Source organism: Macaca mulatta, chromosome 14 (assembly GCF_049350105.2).
Source record: "Macaca mulatta isolate MMU2019108-1 chromosome 14, T2T-MMU8v2.0, whole genome shotgun sequence".
In the NCBI taxonomy this organism is placed as follows: Eukaryota; Metazoa; Chordata; class Mammalia; order Primates; family Cercopithecidae; genus Macaca; species Macaca mulatta.
This window is the reverse complement of record NC_133419.1, coordinates 95,175,299-95,195,729: the sequence shown is the minus strand read 5'-3', so window position 1 is coordinate 95,195,729 and position 20,431 is coordinate 95,175,299. Positions and strand designations below refer to the sequence as shown.

Here is a 20,431-nt window from a genome sequence, read left to right as displayed (position 1 = left end):
CCTCTGAGAAAAGAACTTCTTTTAATAACAGCCTTCGTGTGGGGTAAGGTGGGGGGATATTCTTGTTTCATTAAAGACTGTGACTTCAGAAGTTCAGGATAAGTTTGGGGCAGTAGTGGTGGGCTGAGAGGAGGGCTTGGCAGGGCTCAGGAGGCCCAGGCCTGGCTGAGTGGAGAGCTGAATGCCTGGGGAAGAGGAAGAGGAAGTGATTCCAGACCTCATGCCTACCCTTGGATTTTCTCAGGACCTCCTCCCCCTTTCAGAGCACCCCAGTGCAACTTGTAACTGCCAGCAGTAGCATTTATTTGCCTGAGTCCTTTTGCCTCTGGAGCCCATTTTGACTATCCACATGGCAGGCCAGAAGTTCAGGAGCATCCTGGGAGAAGGAGCACACCCCTGGGAGAAGCCTTCAACCAGTAACTAACAGGAGGTGGAGTACAGATATCACAGCTCTGTCACCCCTTCGCTTGGATAGCTGATGTGTACACCTTACATTGGCTTCCCAGCAGACTTCAGCTTGTCACCCACCGTGGTAGCTGGCTTGACAACACTCTTTATTGGTTGCTTTCCCTTTCTTGTCACGCTTCTCCACTTCCCTATTGGTGTTTGCCTTCATCTCTCAAATGAACCCTCTCACTAGAGTATTTGGCTCAGGAGATGCTTTTGGGGAAAGCTAAGAAGAACTAAAACACCTCACCTCTTTCAGAGAGAAAGTTTCAGGCTTCTGGTGTAAATGCCCTCACACTTACAAGGTGGGCATGATGAGAAGGGAATCAAAGTGAAGACCTTAGTTAGGTGGCCCAGATTACAAATATGCCTGCTAGCAAGCACCTGTTGGGGTACTTGGAAGAGAGTGCTTGGAAGGGCACGGGCTACCTTTGATTTCTTTCTCTGAGCTCGACGCTGACTATTCCTCTTCTATCCATACACTCTTTCTTGACACTGGGCACAGTTCTTTTGACTAGGATTCTGTTTTCTAAATGACCATCATATTCCAGCCTTGCCTCTCAAGATGATGCCAAGTCATCTTGATGGAGCAGCAAGTCTACCAAAGCTTTAAGTGTTTACAGGCAGTCTCTTGGTTTATTTCCTAGAGCTAAAGATGTATTATTCATCAGCCTAGCACCTCGTCCCTTCTAGGATCTGTCACATAATCCCCTATTTCAGCCACTTAATCCTGTGAGACCTGCCAGGTCCTTCAGTATAATTGAGGGATATCTGCTAGCCATCCTGTCCTCCAGACACAGTTGCTTGAAGAGTACATGTGAAGTGGAAAACTGGAGACAAGAGTGAAACCTAGGTTTGAGTCATTGTTTGGGTCCCAGCCCAAGCACACTGCTCCCCAGGGCACGTTGACACAATGGAAAGAATCAACATGGTGTTTCCTGTTGGGGGTCAGGGGTGGTTACAAGTAGTCAACCACATATTGCATCTCTTGCACCAGAGGGCAATGCAGTGAGAGATGTATACAGGGGTCTCTGAAAACCTCACATTTAGGAAAAGAAAGCCTTTTAACCAAGACCAAAAATGTTAAATGGCTTGCTCAAGGTTTCACAGCTAGGAAGTGACAAAGCTGGGATTAAACCCTAATTACAGAGCCCATGGTCTTTACCACAGGCATGTGGGTGGCAGAGGACCCAGTGACTGGGAGAGTTTTCACAGTGGAAGTGAAAACAGGTGAGCATGATAGCAAGGTTTCCTGGAGAACTAGGTGGGGAATAAAAACAGCATGGCTCATAATACCCCTATAAAGATACAGCTTCACGGACTTCCATGGCAGAAAAACTATTACCCAAGAGGTAAGCACATAGCTAAACTCTTTTCCTTCGCTTCTTTGATGCCATCAGAACTGCTTTGAAGAGTTTCCTTGGAAAACAAAGCTCCCCAGATTGCATTCCTGGGGACTGTCAAACCGTCAACCTTTAATAAGCCCTCCAGCACCGCTGACACCTGGATACTCGGGGGACTTGGAGAATCCTTAACGTCTCTAATTTCTGGTTTGCCTTTTTCCTGGGACCGCCGGGACGCAGCCATCCACTTCGATATTGAAACTGTGGCAAAGCTAAGGTTTAAGTGGAAACAAATGGAATATATCCTTGTTACTGACCCGGCTTTGCCAGCATGCTCCCTCATCATCCCAAATGCCCCTGTGGGCTTCCACCCGCCTGTCTACTTCCTTTACAAGAGGCTAAGCCGACACCACGCGAGCATGTACGCGCTGGGGAAGGAGCCCCCGAAGCGAAGCCCTGTCGGAGGAGTTACGGGCGGGAGTGGGAACGGCTGGGTGTGGGGGGCAGCAACGGCGCCACCGGCAGGGTGCGGGGAGCCAGGCTTGTCAGAGCTGGAGCGCGTCACCGTCGCCGCGAGAGACGCCGCGCTGCCCAATAGGCAGAGGCGCTCCCTAGCAGCCTGGTGGGAGCAGAGATATAAAAGTGCTCCAACAAACCCGGAGCTGGGGTGCCGACCGCGGGCTGCTGGCGGGCTGCGCGGTGCTCCGCGGGTCCGGGCTAACTGGCTCCTCGGGACGGCCTTGCAGGCTCTGCGCCCTGCACTCCGGCTGCGCGCCCCGAGCCCGGCGAGAGGGCGCCCGACCCGCAGGCTCCCAGGGGAGGGGTGGCTCCTGCAAAATGGTCCCTCACCTCTTGGTGCTCTGTCTCCTCCCCTTCGTGAGAGCCACCGAGCCCCACGAGGGCCGGGCCGACGAGCAGAGCCTGGAGGCGGCCCTGGCCGTGCCCAATGCCTCGCACTTCTTCTCCTGGAACAACTACACCTTCTCCGACTGGCAGAACTTTGTGGGCAGGAGGCGCTACGGCGCCGAGTCCCAGAACCCCACGGTGAAAGCCCTGCTCATCGTGGCTTACTCCTTCATCATTGTCTTCTCACTCTTTGGCAACGTCCTGGTCTGTCATGTCATCTTTAAGAACCAGCGAATGCACTCGGCCACCAGCCTCTTCATCGTCAACCTGGCAGTTGCCGACATAATGATCACGCTGCTCAACACCCCCTTCACTTTGGTAAGGGGCCCGCTGCCTGCCGCCCCACCTTCTCTCTTCGTCTCCCTCTCCTATCTCAATTCTCTGGCCTCCCTCTGCCGTTCTGTGTCTCTCTGTGGGTCCCCACTTCTGTCTCCACGTCTTTCTTCCTCCTTATTTCTCCTCTCCTCTGCCTCTGTCTTCCTGTCCTAGTCTCTTTTCTCTCTCCTCTGTCATCTCGGTTCTTGACTCTCTCCTCTGTTTTTCTTAGTCTTTCTTTCAGTCTCTGTCTCTCTCTCTGAAGTCTTTCTGTCTTTCTTCTCCGTCTCTGTCTGTGTGTCCTCACCTTTTTTTTTTCTGTCTTTCTGTCTCCCTATTCGTCTGTCTCTGTCTCCTCACCTCTTATCTCTTTTTCTTCTTGTCAGTCTCTCTGTGATTTTATTTTTCTATTCTCTCTCCTCTCCTCTCCCCTCCTCTCCTCTCTTCCTCTCTCTCCCCTGCCACACTCTGATTCCTCCCCACTTCTTTCTGTCTCATCACTTTATAAGCCAGAGCTTCTGCGGAGGTGGCATTGGGTCAATAGTTTGAGTGTCTGCAGCCAGCTGGAAATGAATGACCATTTCCTGTTTAATCTCACTGGGTCTGGGCTTGCTTGATAATTGAGCAGTAAATCAATGCCCCTGAAATGTCAGCAGAGATGATCAGGTCCCCCTCCCTCTGAAGTGCAGCCTATTCAGTGCCCACCCGTACCCATGGGATGCTGCTTTGTGCTACAACTGAAATATCAAACAACTGCTAATTTTTAATGGAACATTAAGTGCATTTTCCCAGACCACTTATTTAAAGTGCATTTCCCTTCTGTGGGTTGATCATGAGGCTGTGTTTGAGGTCTGTGTTGAGGAAGAAATGAGGGGAGTGGGCTTGGGCCACAGAGATCGGGCAGGCTGGGGGCATTTGCACATTGCAGCTGATGGGATTCCTCCCCCAAGCCCTGGCTACTTAGCACTGGTGGTGTCCCGCTGTGATCAGGGAGTGTGGCTCTCATGGATGCTTTGGGACTGTAAGGGCGATGACTGAGCAACCATAGTGACAGTTATACTGCATGTTTCTCTAGTGTGTTATATTTTTTCATTTTATGGAATAACTATTATTTGAGTGATTACTAAAGCAATATCTGTTAATCCCTCTCTGTCTCTCTCTCCGCTATCTCTCACACACACACAACCAGATATCACAGACAAGCAAAAAACACAGGATGAACCCCCACAAGTCCATCACCTGTGTGAACATCCTTCCAAATCTTATATTGAAAAAGTACACTCACATTCTCTTTTTCATCCTCACTTATTAGAATATTACTCACATTTTGCAGATGAGAAAACTAGGGCACAGAGAGGTTCAGTCCCTTGTCCAAAGCCACCTGGCCAGTAGCTGGCAGATCCAGGATGAGAATTCCATCCCCTAACTCAAATCTAGACGTCGGTCCACTAGGCCAGCCAGCTGGGAGTAAAGAACACTCTTGGACCATGTTTAGCTTCTGCTACTCCAAACCCTGGACTTGTTCTGATCTCCTTTCAGCCTACATCTAACGTATTGATAGCTGCTCAATATCCCCTGGGCATTACCCAAGGATGAGTGGGCTTTCAAATACTCCCCTCCTCCCTGGGTGTCTCAAAGCACAAGACAACAGCATCCCTGCCAACCCTTGCCCCTTCCTTGGTTTCTGACCTGAGAACCTACAATGGTGTGGTTGGGCTGGTCTATTCAGGTTGGGCACTGGGAAACCACAGAACATGGCCTTTTTTGCTGCTGCCCAGAGCCAGGATGCAGGGCTGGATCTGCAGCAGACACAAGAAGGGGTAGGGAGGCCATGGACTCAAGGACAGGCTACACCTGACAGCTGGCAATACCTGCTCCAGAGGATCTCCTGCAAGAGATCTATAGGATGTCAAGGTCCTCAGAACCCAGCACCCCCTCCAGTATGAGCCAAAGCAGCTTAGCCTTGAACCTGATCCATCAAACTGCCCCAATCCAAATTTGGATTACAGCTTATAGGGTGCTGGCAGGTAGGAAAGGGAGAAGGTTATGGGGAGGGGCTTCCAACCCCTCGGCCTACTCAGCTCAGGCTCCCCCACTGGGAAAGGCATGCCTGCCTTTGGCTGATTAGCAATGATATCCTTCTTCCCTGGTCTCCCTTCCTATCCACTTCATCTACTGCAGTCAGCATGAAACCCAGCTCTGATAATGGAGAGAAAAGCAATTACTTACAGTTCCCCTGGTAGATAAGAGATAGATGTACACAGAATGTAGTGGAGCCTGGAGGAGGGAGTCTTTCATTCTGACCCATTGGAGTCCCATGAGAGGGTTAAAGGAGACTGCAAAGAATGTGACATTTCAACAGGACCTGGCTGAATAGGAATTTTCCAGGTCGAGATGAACACTTAGTGCAGACAGAGGGACCAGGGAGAACAAAGGCATTGAAGCATCAAAGTTCATGGTGTGTTGTGGGAACGCTGAGTGGCTCAATGAAGTTGGAGCAGCAGGAAGCACAGTGGAGGAGTGGGCAGGGGAGGCAGAAGCCTCATATGTTGTAATAATAATATGTCGTATGTCTCATATGTTGTAATAATGGCAGTTGATAGCGTTAATGTACTAGGCACTATTGTACCTACTTTACATATGTTATCAATCTTGATTGATGTAACAACCATGTGAAAAGGGTTAGCCCATTTTACAGATGAGGAAAGTGGGGCTCAGAGGGCCCAATGCCTTGCCCAAGGTCACAGTGATCAGTGGCAAACACTCTGCTGTAAGTCACTACATTATACTCCTTCTCTTGGGCGGACTTGCCCTGTTTCTATGCCTCTGTGCCTCTGCCCCCTCCCATCCCTATCTGGTGGCCCCATTGCCCTTTGTCTGGGTCCCTACAAAGCATTGATTACTTTCTGTCTTGCACTTGAGTTGACCCTCCTCTGCCCTGGCTGCAAACTCCTTAATCAGAATCAATGCTCAATCTCTCAGGCATGGGATGTTACTCACAGGAGCTGCTCAAGTACTAATTGAATGAGTAAATAGTGCTGGGTGATGTGGGATAAGGACCGGGCCTGCTTCTAGGGCCCTACAAGGTTTTGAGAGCTTGTCTTCTCTCCCCACACCTGTCAACACCTCTCCAGGTCCCTGGGTCTTCACCACAGATGATGACCTGCAAGGCCAGTTTAGCCAAGATTTGCCAGCACAGCCTGCATGCATGCTGTGTTGTGACAATTCAGATGTGTCTCCCCTACTAGAGTGAACTTGTGTGGACCAAGAGTGAATTTTGTTATTGCACATAAAAATAGCTACTATTTACTTCTAATAATAGCTGAACAATCTGCCAGACATTGTGTTTTGCCCTTTACAGACATTTAAAAAATTTAAACCTTATACTAAGCCTATAAGGAAGAGATTTTTGATGGCCTTTTTTTTTTTTTTTTTTTTTTTTTTTTTGCAAATGAGGAAACAGATTCAGAGAGGTTACCTATCTTGCCCAGGCCCTCACAGTAAGAAACTGTTAGAGGTGGGAAGTCCAACTCCAAAGCCCACATCCTTCCCAAGCTCTCCTGGCATCTAACGGAGCCTGGCCCCGAAGCATGATCAGGGTTTGCTGAATTGAATGAATGAAAATGAGTTGTGCTGGAGAAAATCATGTTTACTCCACAATTCAGTCTCATAGACAGAAAGAAGGGAGAAGCTGGAGGAATCCTCCTAAGGGCATGCTCCTCAGAGACCTCTAGGGATGGGTGTCAAAGTCAAGGCCTGTCTGTCTCCTAACATCTTTGGGCTCATCTCCAGGTTCGCTTTGTGAACAGCACATGGATATTTGGGAAGGGCATGTGCCATGTAAGCCGCTTTGCCCAGTACTGCTCCCTGCACGTCTCAGCACTGACGCTGACAGCCATTGCGGTAGACCGCCACCAGGTGAGGGTACCTACCCCTAATGCTCTGCTCTTCCCTGTCTTGCTTCCCCTTCCTGGAAGTTGCAGGGGCTCTGAAGACAGTGTTTTAACCCAGTTTTCAATGAGTGTGTTTCTCTTCTTATTGATCAACATGAACACATAAGTTAGTGATATTAAACCCTTTGTCCTAATTGTCACAGAAAGTTATTCTTAGTTTGTCGATCCAATGAATACTCATTGCTGGCATTTTCTTTTTTCTTTTTCTTTTTTTTTTTTTTGAGAGACAGAGTCTCACTCTTGTCGCTCAGGCTGGAGTGCAGTGGCGCCATCTTGACTCAACCTCTGCCTCCTGGGTTCAAGGAATTCTCCTGCCTCAGCCTCCTGAGTAGCTGGGATTAGAGGTGCCTGCCACCATGCCCGGCTAATTTTTGTACTTTTAGTAGAGGTGGGGTTTCGCCATATTGGCCAGGCTGGTCTTGAACTCCTGACCTCAGATAATACACCCACCTCGGCCTCCCAAAGTGCTGGGATTACAGGCGTGAGCCACCGTGCCCGGCCATTGCTGGCATTTTCTGTCTCAGAAATTAGTGAGCTTGTTTTGAGGATAGAAAAGCAAACCCGGAAAATCACAGATTAAAGGAGAGGAGTAATTGCAGGTCAGAGACGAGGCTTCAGAGTGAGAAATGAATATTTACCAATTCAGGCTGTTCAGGCGGAAAACAAGCCAGGATGTCCAGGTGGCAAGAGCAGGCATTGCAGTGGAGCATGGCAGCTCTGGGTCAGGAAGGTATTCTAACAGTTCTGCCCCCATGGGAAGCTCATAGGTATATATGGTGAAAGGAACTGACCAGGACATCTAAGTAGGACAGCTTCATGCCAGGGGCCTTTTCCATGCTTACTCAATGAACTCACGTTGTATGCTTAGACCTATGCTGAATTATAGAATGGAGGCTCAGTAAAGTGCCTATGTAGCTTTTCCAAGATCATGTGCCTATGAATGGTGAAGCTAGGATTAGGACTGAGGTCTGTCTGGCTCCAAGCCCATGTTCCAGTCACTAGACCATGCTGTTCTGAGAAGGCTCAAAGGAATCTACAAGGCCAGTATTATGAGGGCCACCAGACACAGAAAGATGAGATTCATTCTGAGTAGCACCATGAGATGCAACAAGGACCACGGGATAGGAGGCATCAAAGATGCAGTTTCAAAGATACAGTCAGTCCAATGTGGGAAGAATTCTCTCGTAGAAGTGTCTAAAGGTAGACAAAGCTGCCTGGGAGGTAATGAGTTTCATGTCACCAGCCATATTTAAGCAAAGTGAGAATGACAACTTGATGGGGAGGTATTTGAGGAGATTCCTGCATCTGATAAGGAATGGGACTAGTCAAATTGTGAGATCTCTTTATCTCTGAAATGCCATAATTTTGTAAGAATCAACTCTTAATGTATGTTGCAGATGCTTTAGTGTAAAGTGTGAAAAGTTTGCATATCAATATTTCCTGCCTTTTCTTAACTGTCTCCCTTAATTTAACTAGAAGGACTTCTGATTACTTTTGCCTGGCCTATGCTTACCCCAGATTAATGCAACCGAGCATTGACCATGGGCTAAGGGTGGGTCTGGGGAATGGGGCAAAGTCTTGCTCATGTTGACCATGTTACTGCAACATATACCCCAACAAGGGGCTCTGTCCCAAGGTCAACGGAGTCTTTGAGAAGTGCTTGGAGCCTCTGCCCCAGGCTGCCACTCCCTTCAGCAATCTGAACGCAAGAGTGTGAGGGGCAGAGATGGCTGAATCCAGAACGGAGATATGCTGTCAGCTTCTGAAGCCTCATTGCTTCTTCCCATAAAACCTTGAAAACATTGGGAGGAATAAAAAAAAGTTCAGGACACAGCCAGAATGTCCAGTGTGTTCTGGGATGGCATCTAGAGGTGGTGGCACCTCTTCCTGACCTCTTCCCCCTAACACTGGACTAACCTATCCCAAATGCCTTTTTCAAAAAAGAATGTTCTCATCTGAAAATGAGGATGGTTTTAAATCCCTAAGTCTTTATTTAAACCTTTTAGGAGAATTGATTGATACACAGCAGCAACTCCAAGATGCATTTCAGCCTGAAGCCTGCAACATTGAGTTTATTATGGGTGTGTGAGACTTGGGCCCTGTTGCAATTTTAGTAATGGCTTTCATAAACATGTTGGGAGTTCCCACATAAGTGCCCATGCAGCTTCCCAGGATGAGTGATGAGAATGGTCTCTTCCTGTCTGTCAGACCCTCTCAGAGTCCATCAAAACCTAAGGGGTCTAGAATCATGGGAAGATGAGCTCAGGTCCCGAGGAGATGGGAGCTGACCATGGACTTGCTCCTCTCCCAGCCTCACTGTGATGCCATGTGAGCAGCCTTCCTCCTGGACCCCTCCCCAGTCCTCTCACTGGACGCTGGTTCAGCCTGAGCATGATCAACAAGAGGCAGATGACCTGCCCCGGGTCTCTGAATCCAGATGACCCTTTCTTTCCTCCTCTGGAGGTGGGCTGTTGGGTGGGACATGGCTGGGCCTCCTCTCCCGCAGCAGCTACCTGGTGTAGCTCAGGGGCTCAATAATGAACATAAGGGGTGCTTGACTTTATCAATAGGGCCTGCCTTATGTGACAAGTGAGCTGTGCCATCCAGATTTCTTTTTATTTATTTATGTATTTTCATTTTTTAAAAAAATATATAGAGGCAGGGTCTCACTATGTTGCCCAGTCTGGTCTAGAACTCCTGGGCTCAAGTGATTCTTCTGCCTCAGCCTCCCAAAGTGCTGGGATTACAGGCGTGAGCTCCTGCACCTGGCCCAGATTTCTGATTTGTTCCAAAACGTCTTCAGTTAGTGATGCGGTTTGCTTGTTTTCCAGGTCATTATGCACCCTTTGAAACCTCGGATCTCAATCACAAAGGGTGTCATCTACATCGCTGTCATCTGGACCATGGCTACATTCTTTTCACTCCCACATGCTATCTGCCAGAAATTATTTACCTTCAAATACAGGTGAGATGAATTCGTAGGGATCCACCTGGTGATTCGCGTCTTCTCCTGAGTCAGGCTTGACCAAGGGATACCTGAGGCCCCCAGGAGCTCACAACTCTCTGAGTAACTAGTACCTGCCTCACTGAATCTTTCTCTGGCTCGCTCCCATCCTGTTACCTCCTGGTCCATGCCTGTCCTCTACATTTTGTCTGCTTTCTCTCTTCTTTAGCTTCTCCCCTATTCTCTTTCCGGGTTCTCTGCAAGGACAAAGCAATAATTATCAGCGTTTGTCACCAGGGTGCTGTACTCATGCAGCCTGAGATCCCAGTCACCAAGGCCTTGTTGAAAAGGAGCAAGGTGTAAACTGCTCACACTGTCTACAAACAAAACCTGCATGCAAGTCTGAGCCTGAGGCAGGCTTCTCTATCTCCCCCACCTCCTGTACATGTTTATCTTATGCTCTACTGAATGAGAACGTCTTTCTTTCAACACACAGTTTTTAAAAACTTAAACTGCTTCATTAGGTGATCTCCCTGCTGCACTGTCAGTTTGGGAAGAACTGGCCTTGTTTCTTTGTTATCTCGGTGATCCCCACACTTAGCTTACTGTCTCCACATAACAAGCTCTTGGTATGCATTTACTGAATAAATGATCTTAGAGTGACTTTTTTTTTTTTTTTTTTTTTTTTTTTTTGAGACAAAGTCTCATTCTGTTGCCCAGGCTGGAGTGCAATGGCAGGATCTCAGATCACTGTAACCTCCGCCACCGGGGTTCAAGCAATTCTCCTGCCTCAGCTTCCCAAGTAGCTGGGATTACAGGCACGCACCACCATTCCTGGCTAATTTTTTGGGTTTTTTTTTTTTAATGTATTTATTTTATTATTATTTTTTTTTTTTTTTGGAGACGGAGTCTCGCTCTGTCACCCAGGCTGGAGTGCAGTGGCCGGATCTCAGCTCACTGCAACTTCCACCTCCCGGGTTCAAGCGATTCTCCTGCCTCAGCCTCCCGAGTAGCTGGGACTACAGGTGCCCGCCACCTCGCCCGGCTAGTTTTTTGTATTTTTTTAGTAGAGACGGGGTTTCACCATGTTAGCCAGGATGGTCTCGATCTCCTGACCTCATGATCCGCCCATCTCGGCCTCCCAAAGTGCTGGGATTACAGGCTTGAGCCACTGCGCCCGGCCAATTTTTTGTATTTCTAGTAGAGATGGGTTTCACCATGTTGGCCAGGCTGGTCTCGAACTTCTGACCTCAGGTTATCTGCCCACCTTGGGCTCCCAAAGTGCTGAGAGTACAGGCATGAGCCACTGTGCCCAGCCTCTTAGAGTGATTTTTGTCATTTGTTATTGTTGTTGTTGTTGGTCACTGGTATGTCTTTTCTTAAAATTTTTAAATTATACTTTAAATTATGGGATGCATGTACAGAATATGAAGTTTTGTTACATAGGTATACACATGCCCTGGTGGTTTGCTGCACTCATCAACCTGTCACCTACATTAGGTATTTCTCCTAATGTTGTTCCTCCCCTAGTTCCCATCCCCTGACAGGCCCCAGTGTATGATGTTCCTCTCCCTATGTCCATGTGTTCTCATAGTTCAACTCTCACTTATGAGTGAGAATATGTGGTGTTTGATTTTCTGTTCTTGTCATAGTTTGCTGAGAACAATGGTTTCCAGCTTCATCCATGTCCCTGCAAAGGACATGAACTCATCCTTTTTTATGGCTGCATAGTATTCCATGGTGTATGTGTGCCACATTTTCTTAATCCAGTCTATCATTGATGGACATTTGGGTTGGTCCAAGTCTTTGCTATTGTGAATAGTGCCACAGTAAACATATGTGTGCATGTGTCTTTATAGTAGAATGATTTATAATCCTTTGGGTACATACCCAATAAAGGGATTGCTGGGTCAAATGGTATTTCTAGTTCTAGATCCTTGAGGAATCACTACATTGTCTTCCACAATGGTTGAACTAATTTGCACTCCCACTAACAGTGTAAAAGCATTCCTATTTCTCCATATCCTCTCCAGCATCAATTGTTTCCTGACTTTTTAATGATTGCCATTCTAACTGGCATGAGATAGCATCTCATTGTAATTTTGATTTGCATATGTCTGATGACCAGTGATGGCCAGCATTTTTTCAAATGTCTCTTGGCTGCATAAATGTCTTCTTTTAAGAAGTGTCTGTTCATATCCTTTGCCCACTTTTTGATTTATTTTTTTTCTTGTAAATTTGTTTAAGTTCTTTATAGATCCTGGATATTAGCCCTTCGTCAGATAGATAGATTGCGAAAATTTTCTCCCATTTTGTAGGTTGCCTGTTCACTCTGATGGTAGTTTCTTTTGCTGTGCAGAAGCTTTTTAGTTTAGTTAGATCCCATTTATCAATTTTGGCTTTTGTTGCCATTGCTTTTGGTGTTTTAGACACTAAAAGGAAGTCTTTGCCCACGCCTACATCCTGAATGGTATTGCCCATGTTTTCTTCTAGGATTTTTATGATCCTAGGTCTTAGTTTAAGTCTTTGATCCATCTTGAGTTGATTTTTGTATAAGATGTAAAAAAGGGATCCAGTTTCAGTTTTCTGCATATGGCTAGCCAGTGTTTCCAACAACATTTATTAAATAGGGAATCTTTCCCCCTTGCGTGCTTGTGTCAGGTTTGTCAAAGATCAGATGGTTGTAGATGTGTGGTGTTATTTCTGAGGCCTGTGTTCTGTTTCATTGGTCTATATATCTGTTTTGGTACTAGCACCATGCTGTTTTGGTTATTGTAGCCTTGTAGTATAGTTTGAAGTCAGGTAGCGTGATGCCTCCAGCTTTGTTCTTCTTGCCCAAGATTGTCTTGGCTATGTGGACTCTTTTTTGGTTCCATATGAAGTTTAAAGTAGTTTTTCCAATTCTGTGAAGAAACTTAGTGGTAGCTTGATAGGGATACCATTGAATCTATAAATTACTTTGGGCAGTATGGCCATTTTCATGATATTATTTCTTCCTATCCCTGAGCATGGAATGTGTTTCCATTTGTTTGTGTCCTCTTTTATTTTGTTGAGCAGTGGTTTGTAGTTCTCCTTGAAGAGGCCCTTCACATCTCTTGTAAGTTGTATTCCTAGGTATTTTATTCTCTTAGTAGCAATTGTGAATGGGAGTTCACTCATGATTTGGCTCTCTGTTTGTCTGTTATTGGTGTATAGGAATGCTTGTGATTTTTGCACATTGATTTTGTATCCTGAGACTTTGCTGAAGTTGCTTATCAGCTTAAGGAGATTTTGGGCTGAGACGATGGGGTTTTCTAAATATACGATCTGCAAACAGAGACAATTTGACTTCCTCTTTTCTTATTTGAATATCCTTTCTTTCTTTCTCCTGCCTGACTGCCCTGGCCAGAACTTCTAATACTATGTTGAATAGGAGTGATGAGAGAGGGCATCCTTGTCTTATGCCAGTTTTCAAAGGGAATACTTCCAGTTTTTGTCCATTCAGTATGATATTGGCTGTGGGTTTGTCATATATAGTTCTTATTACTTTGAGATACGTTCCATTAATACCCAGTTTATTGAGAGTTTTTAGCATGAAAAGGTGCTGAATTTTGTCGAAGGCTTTTTCTGCATCTATTGAGATAATCGTGGTTTTTGTCATTGGTTCTGTTTATGTGATGCATTATGTTTATTGATTTGCATATGTTGAACCAGCCTTGCATCCCAGGGATGAAGCTGACTTGATCGTGGTGGATAAGGTTTTTGATGTTCCGCTGGATTCGGTTTGCCAGTATTTTATTGAGGATTTTCGTATTGATGTTCATCAGAGATATTGGCCTGAAATTTTCTTTTTTTGTCGTGTCTCTGCCAGGTTTTGGTATCAGCACGATGCTGGCCTAATAAAATGAGTTAAGGAGGATTCCTTCTTTTTCTATTGTTTGGAATAGTTTCAGAAGGAATGGTACCAGCTCCTCTTTGTACCTCTGGTAGAATTTGGCTGTGAATCCGTCTGGTCCTGGACTTTTTTTGCTTGGTAGGCTATTAATTACTGCCTCAATTTCAGAACTTATTAGTGGTTTATTATGGGTTTTGACTTCTTCCTGGTTTAATCTTGGGAGGGTGTATGTGTCCAGGAATTATCCACTTCTTCTAGATTTTCTAGTTTATTTGTGTGGAGGTATTTATAGTATTCTGTGATGGGAGTTTGTATTTCTGTGGGATCAGTGGTGATATCCCCTATATCATTTTTTATTGCATCTATTTGATTATTCTCTCTTTTCTTCTTTATTAGTCTGGCTAGTGATCTATCTATTTTGTTGATCTTTTCAAAAAACCAGCTCCTGGATTCATTGATTTTTTTTGAAGGGTTTTTCGTGTCTCTATCTCTATCAGTTCTGCTCTGATCTTAGTTATTTCTTGTCTTCTGCTAGTTTTTGAATTTCTTTGCTGTTGCTTCTCGAGTTCTTTTAATTTTGATGTTAAGGTGTCAATTTTAGATCTTTCCTGCTTTCTCTTGTGGCCATTTAGTGCTATAAATTTCCCTCTACACACTGCTTTAAATGTGTCCCAGAGATTCTGGTACGTTGTGTCTTCATTCTCATTGGTTTCAAAGAGCATCTTTATTTCTACCTTCATTTCGTTATTTACTCAGTAGTCATTTCATAGCTGGTTATTCAGTTTCCATGTAGTTGTGTGGTTTTGAGTGAGTTTCTTAATCCTGGGTTCTAGTTTGATTGCACTGCAGTCTGAGAGATTGTTATTATTTGTATTCTTTTGCATTTGCTGAGGAGTGTTTTATTTCCAATTATGTGGTCAATTTTGGAATAAGTGGGATGTGCTGCTGAGAAGAATGTATATTCTATTGATTTGGGGTAGAGAGTTCTGTAGATGTCTATTAGGTCCATTTGGTCCAGAGCTGAGTTAAAGTCCTTAATATGCTTGTTAATTTTTTGTCTCATTGATCTGTCTAATATTGACAGTGGGGTGTTAAAGTCTCCCATTATTATTGTGTGGGAGTCTGAGTCTCTTTGTAGGTCTCTAAGAACTTACTTTATGAACCTGGGTGCTCTTGTATTGGGTATGTATATATTTAGGAAAGTTAGCTTTTGTTGCTGCATTGATCCCTTTACCATCATGTAATGCCCTTCTTTGTCTCTTTCGATATTTGTTGGCTTAATGTCTGGTTTATCAGAGATTAGGATTGTAACTCCTGCTTTTTATTTATTTATTTATTTATTTATTTATTTATTTATTTATTGAGATGGGGTTTCGCTCTTGTTGCCCAGGCTGGAGTGCAATGGCACAATCTTGGCTCAACGCAACCTCTGGCTCCCGGGTTAAAGTGATTCTCCTGCCTCATCCTCCCGAGTAGCTGGGATTATAGGCATGCGCCACCATGCCTGGCTAATTTTGTATTTTTAATAGAGACAGGGTTTCTCCATGTTGGTCAGGCTGGTCTCAAACTCCCGAACCTCAGGTGATCCGCCCGTCTCAGCCTCACAAAGTGCTGGGATTACAGGCGTGAGCCACCCTGCTGGGCTTCATTTGTTGTGTTAGATGACCTTCCTTAGAGACAGATTTTGCCTTAAAGTCAGGTACACCTGCAAGAGGCTAATTGAGGCAGTGCTCCCAAGAGCAATGGGAAAGAGAGTGGCAGAGGCTGGACAGGGACCAGGGAGAGACTAAGGAAGGGTATGATTTCAGGGGAAGCTGTCCCTGCCCCACAGGAGGCTCTGGGGCCAACTGAAAATGCAGAGTTGGCCTCACCTTGAGGCCAGGTAACTGGGCTTTCCTATTTCTCCATCTCTCAGTCTTTTGTTACAGGTGTTTTCTAGGAAAACTGGAAACTCCCAGCCAATTATGGCTGTACTGAATCGTGGGAAGGGCCTTGGGTGGCCTTAGGGGAGTCCTAGGCACCTAGAAGATCACAGATGCCAGCTGTTTCTTGCTGGGGAGTTTGTTCTCCAGACTGGCAAAGGGGCTCTGCAGGGATCCAGGGAGTGTCTGTCACAGGAGCCATGCTCCACCCCACCTGCAGCACGCGCGTGCGCGTGCACACACACACACACACACACACACTTCTGTGACAAAAGCAAGGTCAAGAGAAATAAGCCCAGAAGGTGGATTTCACCTAATTTATAAAGGCCCCCTCCAGGAATTCTAGGACATTGAAATGAATCACATGCCCAGGCCCCCAACATCCAGGCTGCCCTTCTACCTTTCCATATAGAGGACTTATTTTTTTTCCCCCTAACAAAAGCAAAGGAAGTTTCCTCTCTCTTTTGTTAGTGATGACCACCAGCACATAGAACTAGAGCACCAAGCCACATGGATATTCCTAAAAAGGCTGAAGAGGACCGGGGTACATTCCATATAAAATAAATACTTGTTCTATGAATGGCTGAAGAGATGTTAGTTCAGGCTTTACCACTCATATGCTCAAGACCCATCATTTCTTTTCTTTATGCCTTAGTTTTCCCTTTAAAATGGGGAAGTAGCACAATGGGAAATTCTAGGATTTCCTCAAGGATGAATTACTTTTCAATCTGGGAACATGAGCATTTCATTCATTTATTCAAGAAATATTTATTGGGTCTCTACTATGGGCTAGGAATTGCACAAGATTAAGAGAACACAGAGAAATTCAGGTGTATCCTTTACCTCTATGCAGTTCCCAGCCTAGTGGGGGAGGCAGAAATGTAATCAGATAATTAGGCTACAGCATCAAAAGTGCTTTATTAGATGGATGTACCAGGAGCCCGGTGGAAGGAGAGGCCAGTGCTTCTTGGGATGAAGGCTTTCCACACTAATCTCTCCTTTCTGTTACCTCTCTCCCCCTCCCTACTTCCTGCCCCCAGTGAGGACATTGTGCGCTCCCTCTGCCTGCCAGACTTCCCTGAGCCAGCTGACCTCTTCTGGAAGTACCTGGACTTGGCCACCTTCATCCTGCTCTACATCCTGCCCCTCCTCATCATCTCTGTGGCCTACGCTCGTGTGGCCAAGAAACTGTGGCTGTGTAACATGATTGGCGATGTAACCACAGAGCAGTACCTTGCCCTGCGGCGCAAAAAGAAGACGACCATCAAAATGTTGATGCTGGTGGTGGTCCTCTTTGCCCTCTGCTGGTTCCCCCTCAACTGCTACGTCCTCCTCCTGTCCAGCAAGGTCATCCGCACCAACAATGCCCTCTACTTTGCCTTCCACTGGTTTGCCATGAGCAGCACGTGCTATAACCCCTTCATATACTGCTGGCTGAACGAGAATTTCAGGATTGAGCTAAAGGCATTACTAAGCATGTGTCAAAGACCTCCCAAGCCTCAGGAGGACAGGCCACCCTCCCCGGTTCCTTCCTTCAGGGTGGCCTGGACAGAGAAGAATGATGGCCAGAGGGCTCCCCTTGCCAACAACCTCCTGCCCACCTCCCAACTCCAGTCTGGGAAGACAGATCTGTCATCTGTGGAACCCATTGTGACAATGAGTTAAGAGGAGGTTGGGAAGAGGGAGTGGAAGGGGTCTGTCTCCACCCAAGGCAGGGAAAGAGAGCCTATTCTCACACATGATCTTCAGAGTGCTTGAAACACACTCCTGCAGAAGCTGTAGGACTCTTGAATTCCTAGGAAACTGTCCAGCCTCCTAGCCCCATGTGATGTGAAAACTAAAAGGCACCACCAACTAGACATGTGTTCATAAATTCCCATCTAAGAAACACTGGGAGGCACAGCAGTCGGGATCTCTGAGGAAGAGGAGCGAGGACAACTTTGGCCCAGATGGGGGCTGAATCATTCAACTGCCTCCATCTGTGGGGCAGCTGCTGCCCTACAGCCCTTCCTACTGCTAAGCATCCCGAAGGGAGACCTGCATCATACTTTGGGTGTGGTGACCCAGATGCACAGAGCTCTGCTTGAAACAAGTACACAGGCCAGGGAAATGCCAGCAAGCCAGAGTGGGCGTGGAGATTTTTATGCCTCACTTTCTGGAGTCACTGGGCCATGATGAATCAGAAGTCTTCAGTGGCCTAGCAATACGCAGACAAGAAAGGACCCACTTGGGTTCCTTAAAACAAAGGGCACTTATTATTACCACTTAGAAAAATTCAGAAAAGCATACACACACACACACACACACACATACACAATCACTCTCTTATCCCATCCATTTGTGATAACATCTGTGAACATGCTGTGGCTCTATTTGCAATGTTTTCCTTTGTGTGTGTGACTGCGTGCATGTGTGCATGACTTTTTTTTTTTTCATTTATACTTTTTCATTTAGATTGTAATGATTAACAGAAACAGGGGTACCTTTCCCAGGGGTGTCCACCAGAAGAGTTGAAGAAGAGGTGAGAAGAACCCAAGGTGAAGCCTGTCACCATGCAGACAGAACTGCCCCCTATTGTAGACAGTGGTGGGAAGGGCCTGGCTCACATGCCCCTCCTTAGAGGCAGCCTCACAATGAACCAGGGAATCAAACTCAACCAGGAGGCATGATTCCTCCTCTCCTGCTATTGCACAAAACCAAGAGGTGGTGAAACATTGTTCTGTTTTCACAAGAGATGAGGGAGCAGGCTTTCCAATATGCTGTAAGTAATTGTGCTTAGACACCTCATCCTCCCGAGCTGTCTAGAAAGGCATTTTGCTATGCTGTCTGAATAATGGGAGTTTTTTCACACCATTTCTCAAAAGGAGATTCACTGTCAATATCATTTTAGTGGTTCAGATGTCACTTTGACTTACAGAAACCTATGCATCCTTAAGAAACCTCAATTCTTAAAGGTCTAACTGGCCAGATAAATCTCATTCCAGGGACTGATTGTTTTTATCACCTTCCATCTGGTCCTGAATGCCTCACTGTATCACCCAGAAAAGAGACCTGTCAGGCAGAATCGAGCTTAATTCACCTGCTCTAAACAATTGCTACTGACATACTGCTTTTAGGTTTTCTTCGAGCACCAGATAAACTCTGAAAGCAAAGCAAATCATGGATATGAGCTCAGTAGGAAACTAAGGTTTGAGGGAGAGTTTGTCACTTAGACCTCTTGGCTGTTAACTGAAACTGAACCTGGTCACATCATCTGCTTCCCTGTAATGAACTATGAGGGTTCATTATCCTAGTTTCTATTTATGAAGATGGTTGAAAATTTTCAAGACACAAAATTTTGAAAACTCACTTACTGAATTATGGGCAAAACCGTGACTTTCATTGGGCAGAGAGAGTCTTCTAAGCCCACAGGGATCCCCAAATTGACTTTTCAGGACAAAAGGCTCATGTACCTGTACTTATTGTCTCTGTGGTGTGTCAAGAAGTAGCTAATGGTTTCACCTGAAAGCTGCCATAGAAATTCTATGAACTGGCTGGGCACGGTTGCTCACGCCTGAAATACCAGCACTTAGGGAGGCCAAGGCGGGCGGATCACGAGGTCAGGAGATCGAGACCATCCTGGCTAACACGGTGAAACCGCATCTCTACTAAAAATACAAAAAATTAGCTGGGCGTGGTGGTGGGCGCCTGTAGTCCCAGCTTCTAGGGAGGCTGAGGCAGGAGAATGGTGTGAACCCGGGAGACGGAGCTTGCAGTGAGCTGAGATCACACCACTGCACTCCAGCAAGAGTGACAGAGCAAGATTCTGTCTCAAAAAAAAAAAAAAAAAAAATTCTATGAACCAGAATGAAACAAGACAGCAGGGATACAGAAGGTTTGTTCTGCTCTGGGAAGCATGGAGGATGTTGCACTTCACTCCTCTCTGAGGGTGTCTAGGAATACAGAAGCTCCTTGACTTACATCTCAGTAAACCCATTGTAAGTCCAAAATATTGGAAGTTGAAAATGCATTGAATACGCTCAACCTACTGAACATCGTAGCTTAGCCAAGCCTACCTTAAATGTTCTGAGAACACTTATATTAGACTACAGTTGGGAAAAATCATTTAACACAAAGCCTATCTTGTAATGAAGTATTGAATAGCTCATGTAATTTATTGAGTACTGTACTGAAAGTGAAACCAGAATGGTTGTATGGATATGTGAAGTATGGTTTCTACTGAATGTGTATTGCTTTCACATCATCATAAAATTTTTGAAAACCTAAGTTGAACCATTGTTAGTCAGGGACCTTCAGTTCTGCCAAGTCCCAGAGAAAACCTTTTTCTCTGGGGAGCACCCACTGATGGCTCATTAGGTCTGTCCCTTCCCCAAAGTCCCTGTGTGCCTTTGAGCAAAAAGTGACTTGTATTTGTGAATGTAAAATTTGTGAAACTTGAGTTTTTCCAATGTGCTGTAAAGTGTTTTATTGTAAATTGCTCATCTCAATAAAATTTACTTCAGGTGTGTGGACTGTGCCTCTTGGTCTTGCAATTATGTCACAACTGGTAACCTTTAAAATGGGGTCAGCAGGGATTAGAGGAAGGGAGCATGAAGAATATCTACTCAACCCCGCATTTTGCAGATGCTGAGATTCAAGCCCTGAGAAATTAAATAGCCAGTTGAGGAACCTCTGCCTCTCTGTCTAGTGTTTCTTCCATTGATCAGCTGCCCAAGTTCCTGCTTTTG

General features: G+C 45.8%; 1 protein-coding gene across 2 annotated transcripts; it reads left to right on the top strand.

The window, feature by feature from the left end:
* Nucleotides 1-2,452: 2,452 nt before the first annotated feature.
* GPR83 (G protein-coupled receptor 83) lies at nt 2,453-20,215 on the top strand. 2 transcript variants are annotated; one of them, NM_001265726.1, is given in 5 exon segments: nt 2,453-3,014; nt 6,804-6,929; nt 9,796-9,929; nt 16,745-17,365; nt 17,367-18,123. In NM_001265726.1, coding segments are annotated over 5 exon segments (1,272 nt in total). In that variant the 5' UTR covers nt 2,453-2,627; the 3' UTR covers nt 17,371-18,123.
* Nucleotides 20,216-20,431: the final 216 nt, after the last annotated feature.

Excerpts from the sequence above, each read along its gene's own strand:
- GPR83 (XM_077960405.1), top strand. The coding sequence starts at position 2,628 with ATGGTCCCTCACCTCTTGGTGCTCTGTCTCCTCCCCTTCGTGAGAGCC. Across the intron at positions 3,015-6,803 it reads TCAACACCCCCTTCACTTTG|GTTCGCTTTGTGAACAGCAC; the intron begins GTAAGGGGCCCG and ends GCTCATCTCCAG. Across the intron at positions 9,930-16,744 it reads TTATTTACCTTCAAATACAG|TGAGGACATTGTGCGCTCCC; the intron begins GTGAGATGAATT and ends TCCTGCCCCCAG.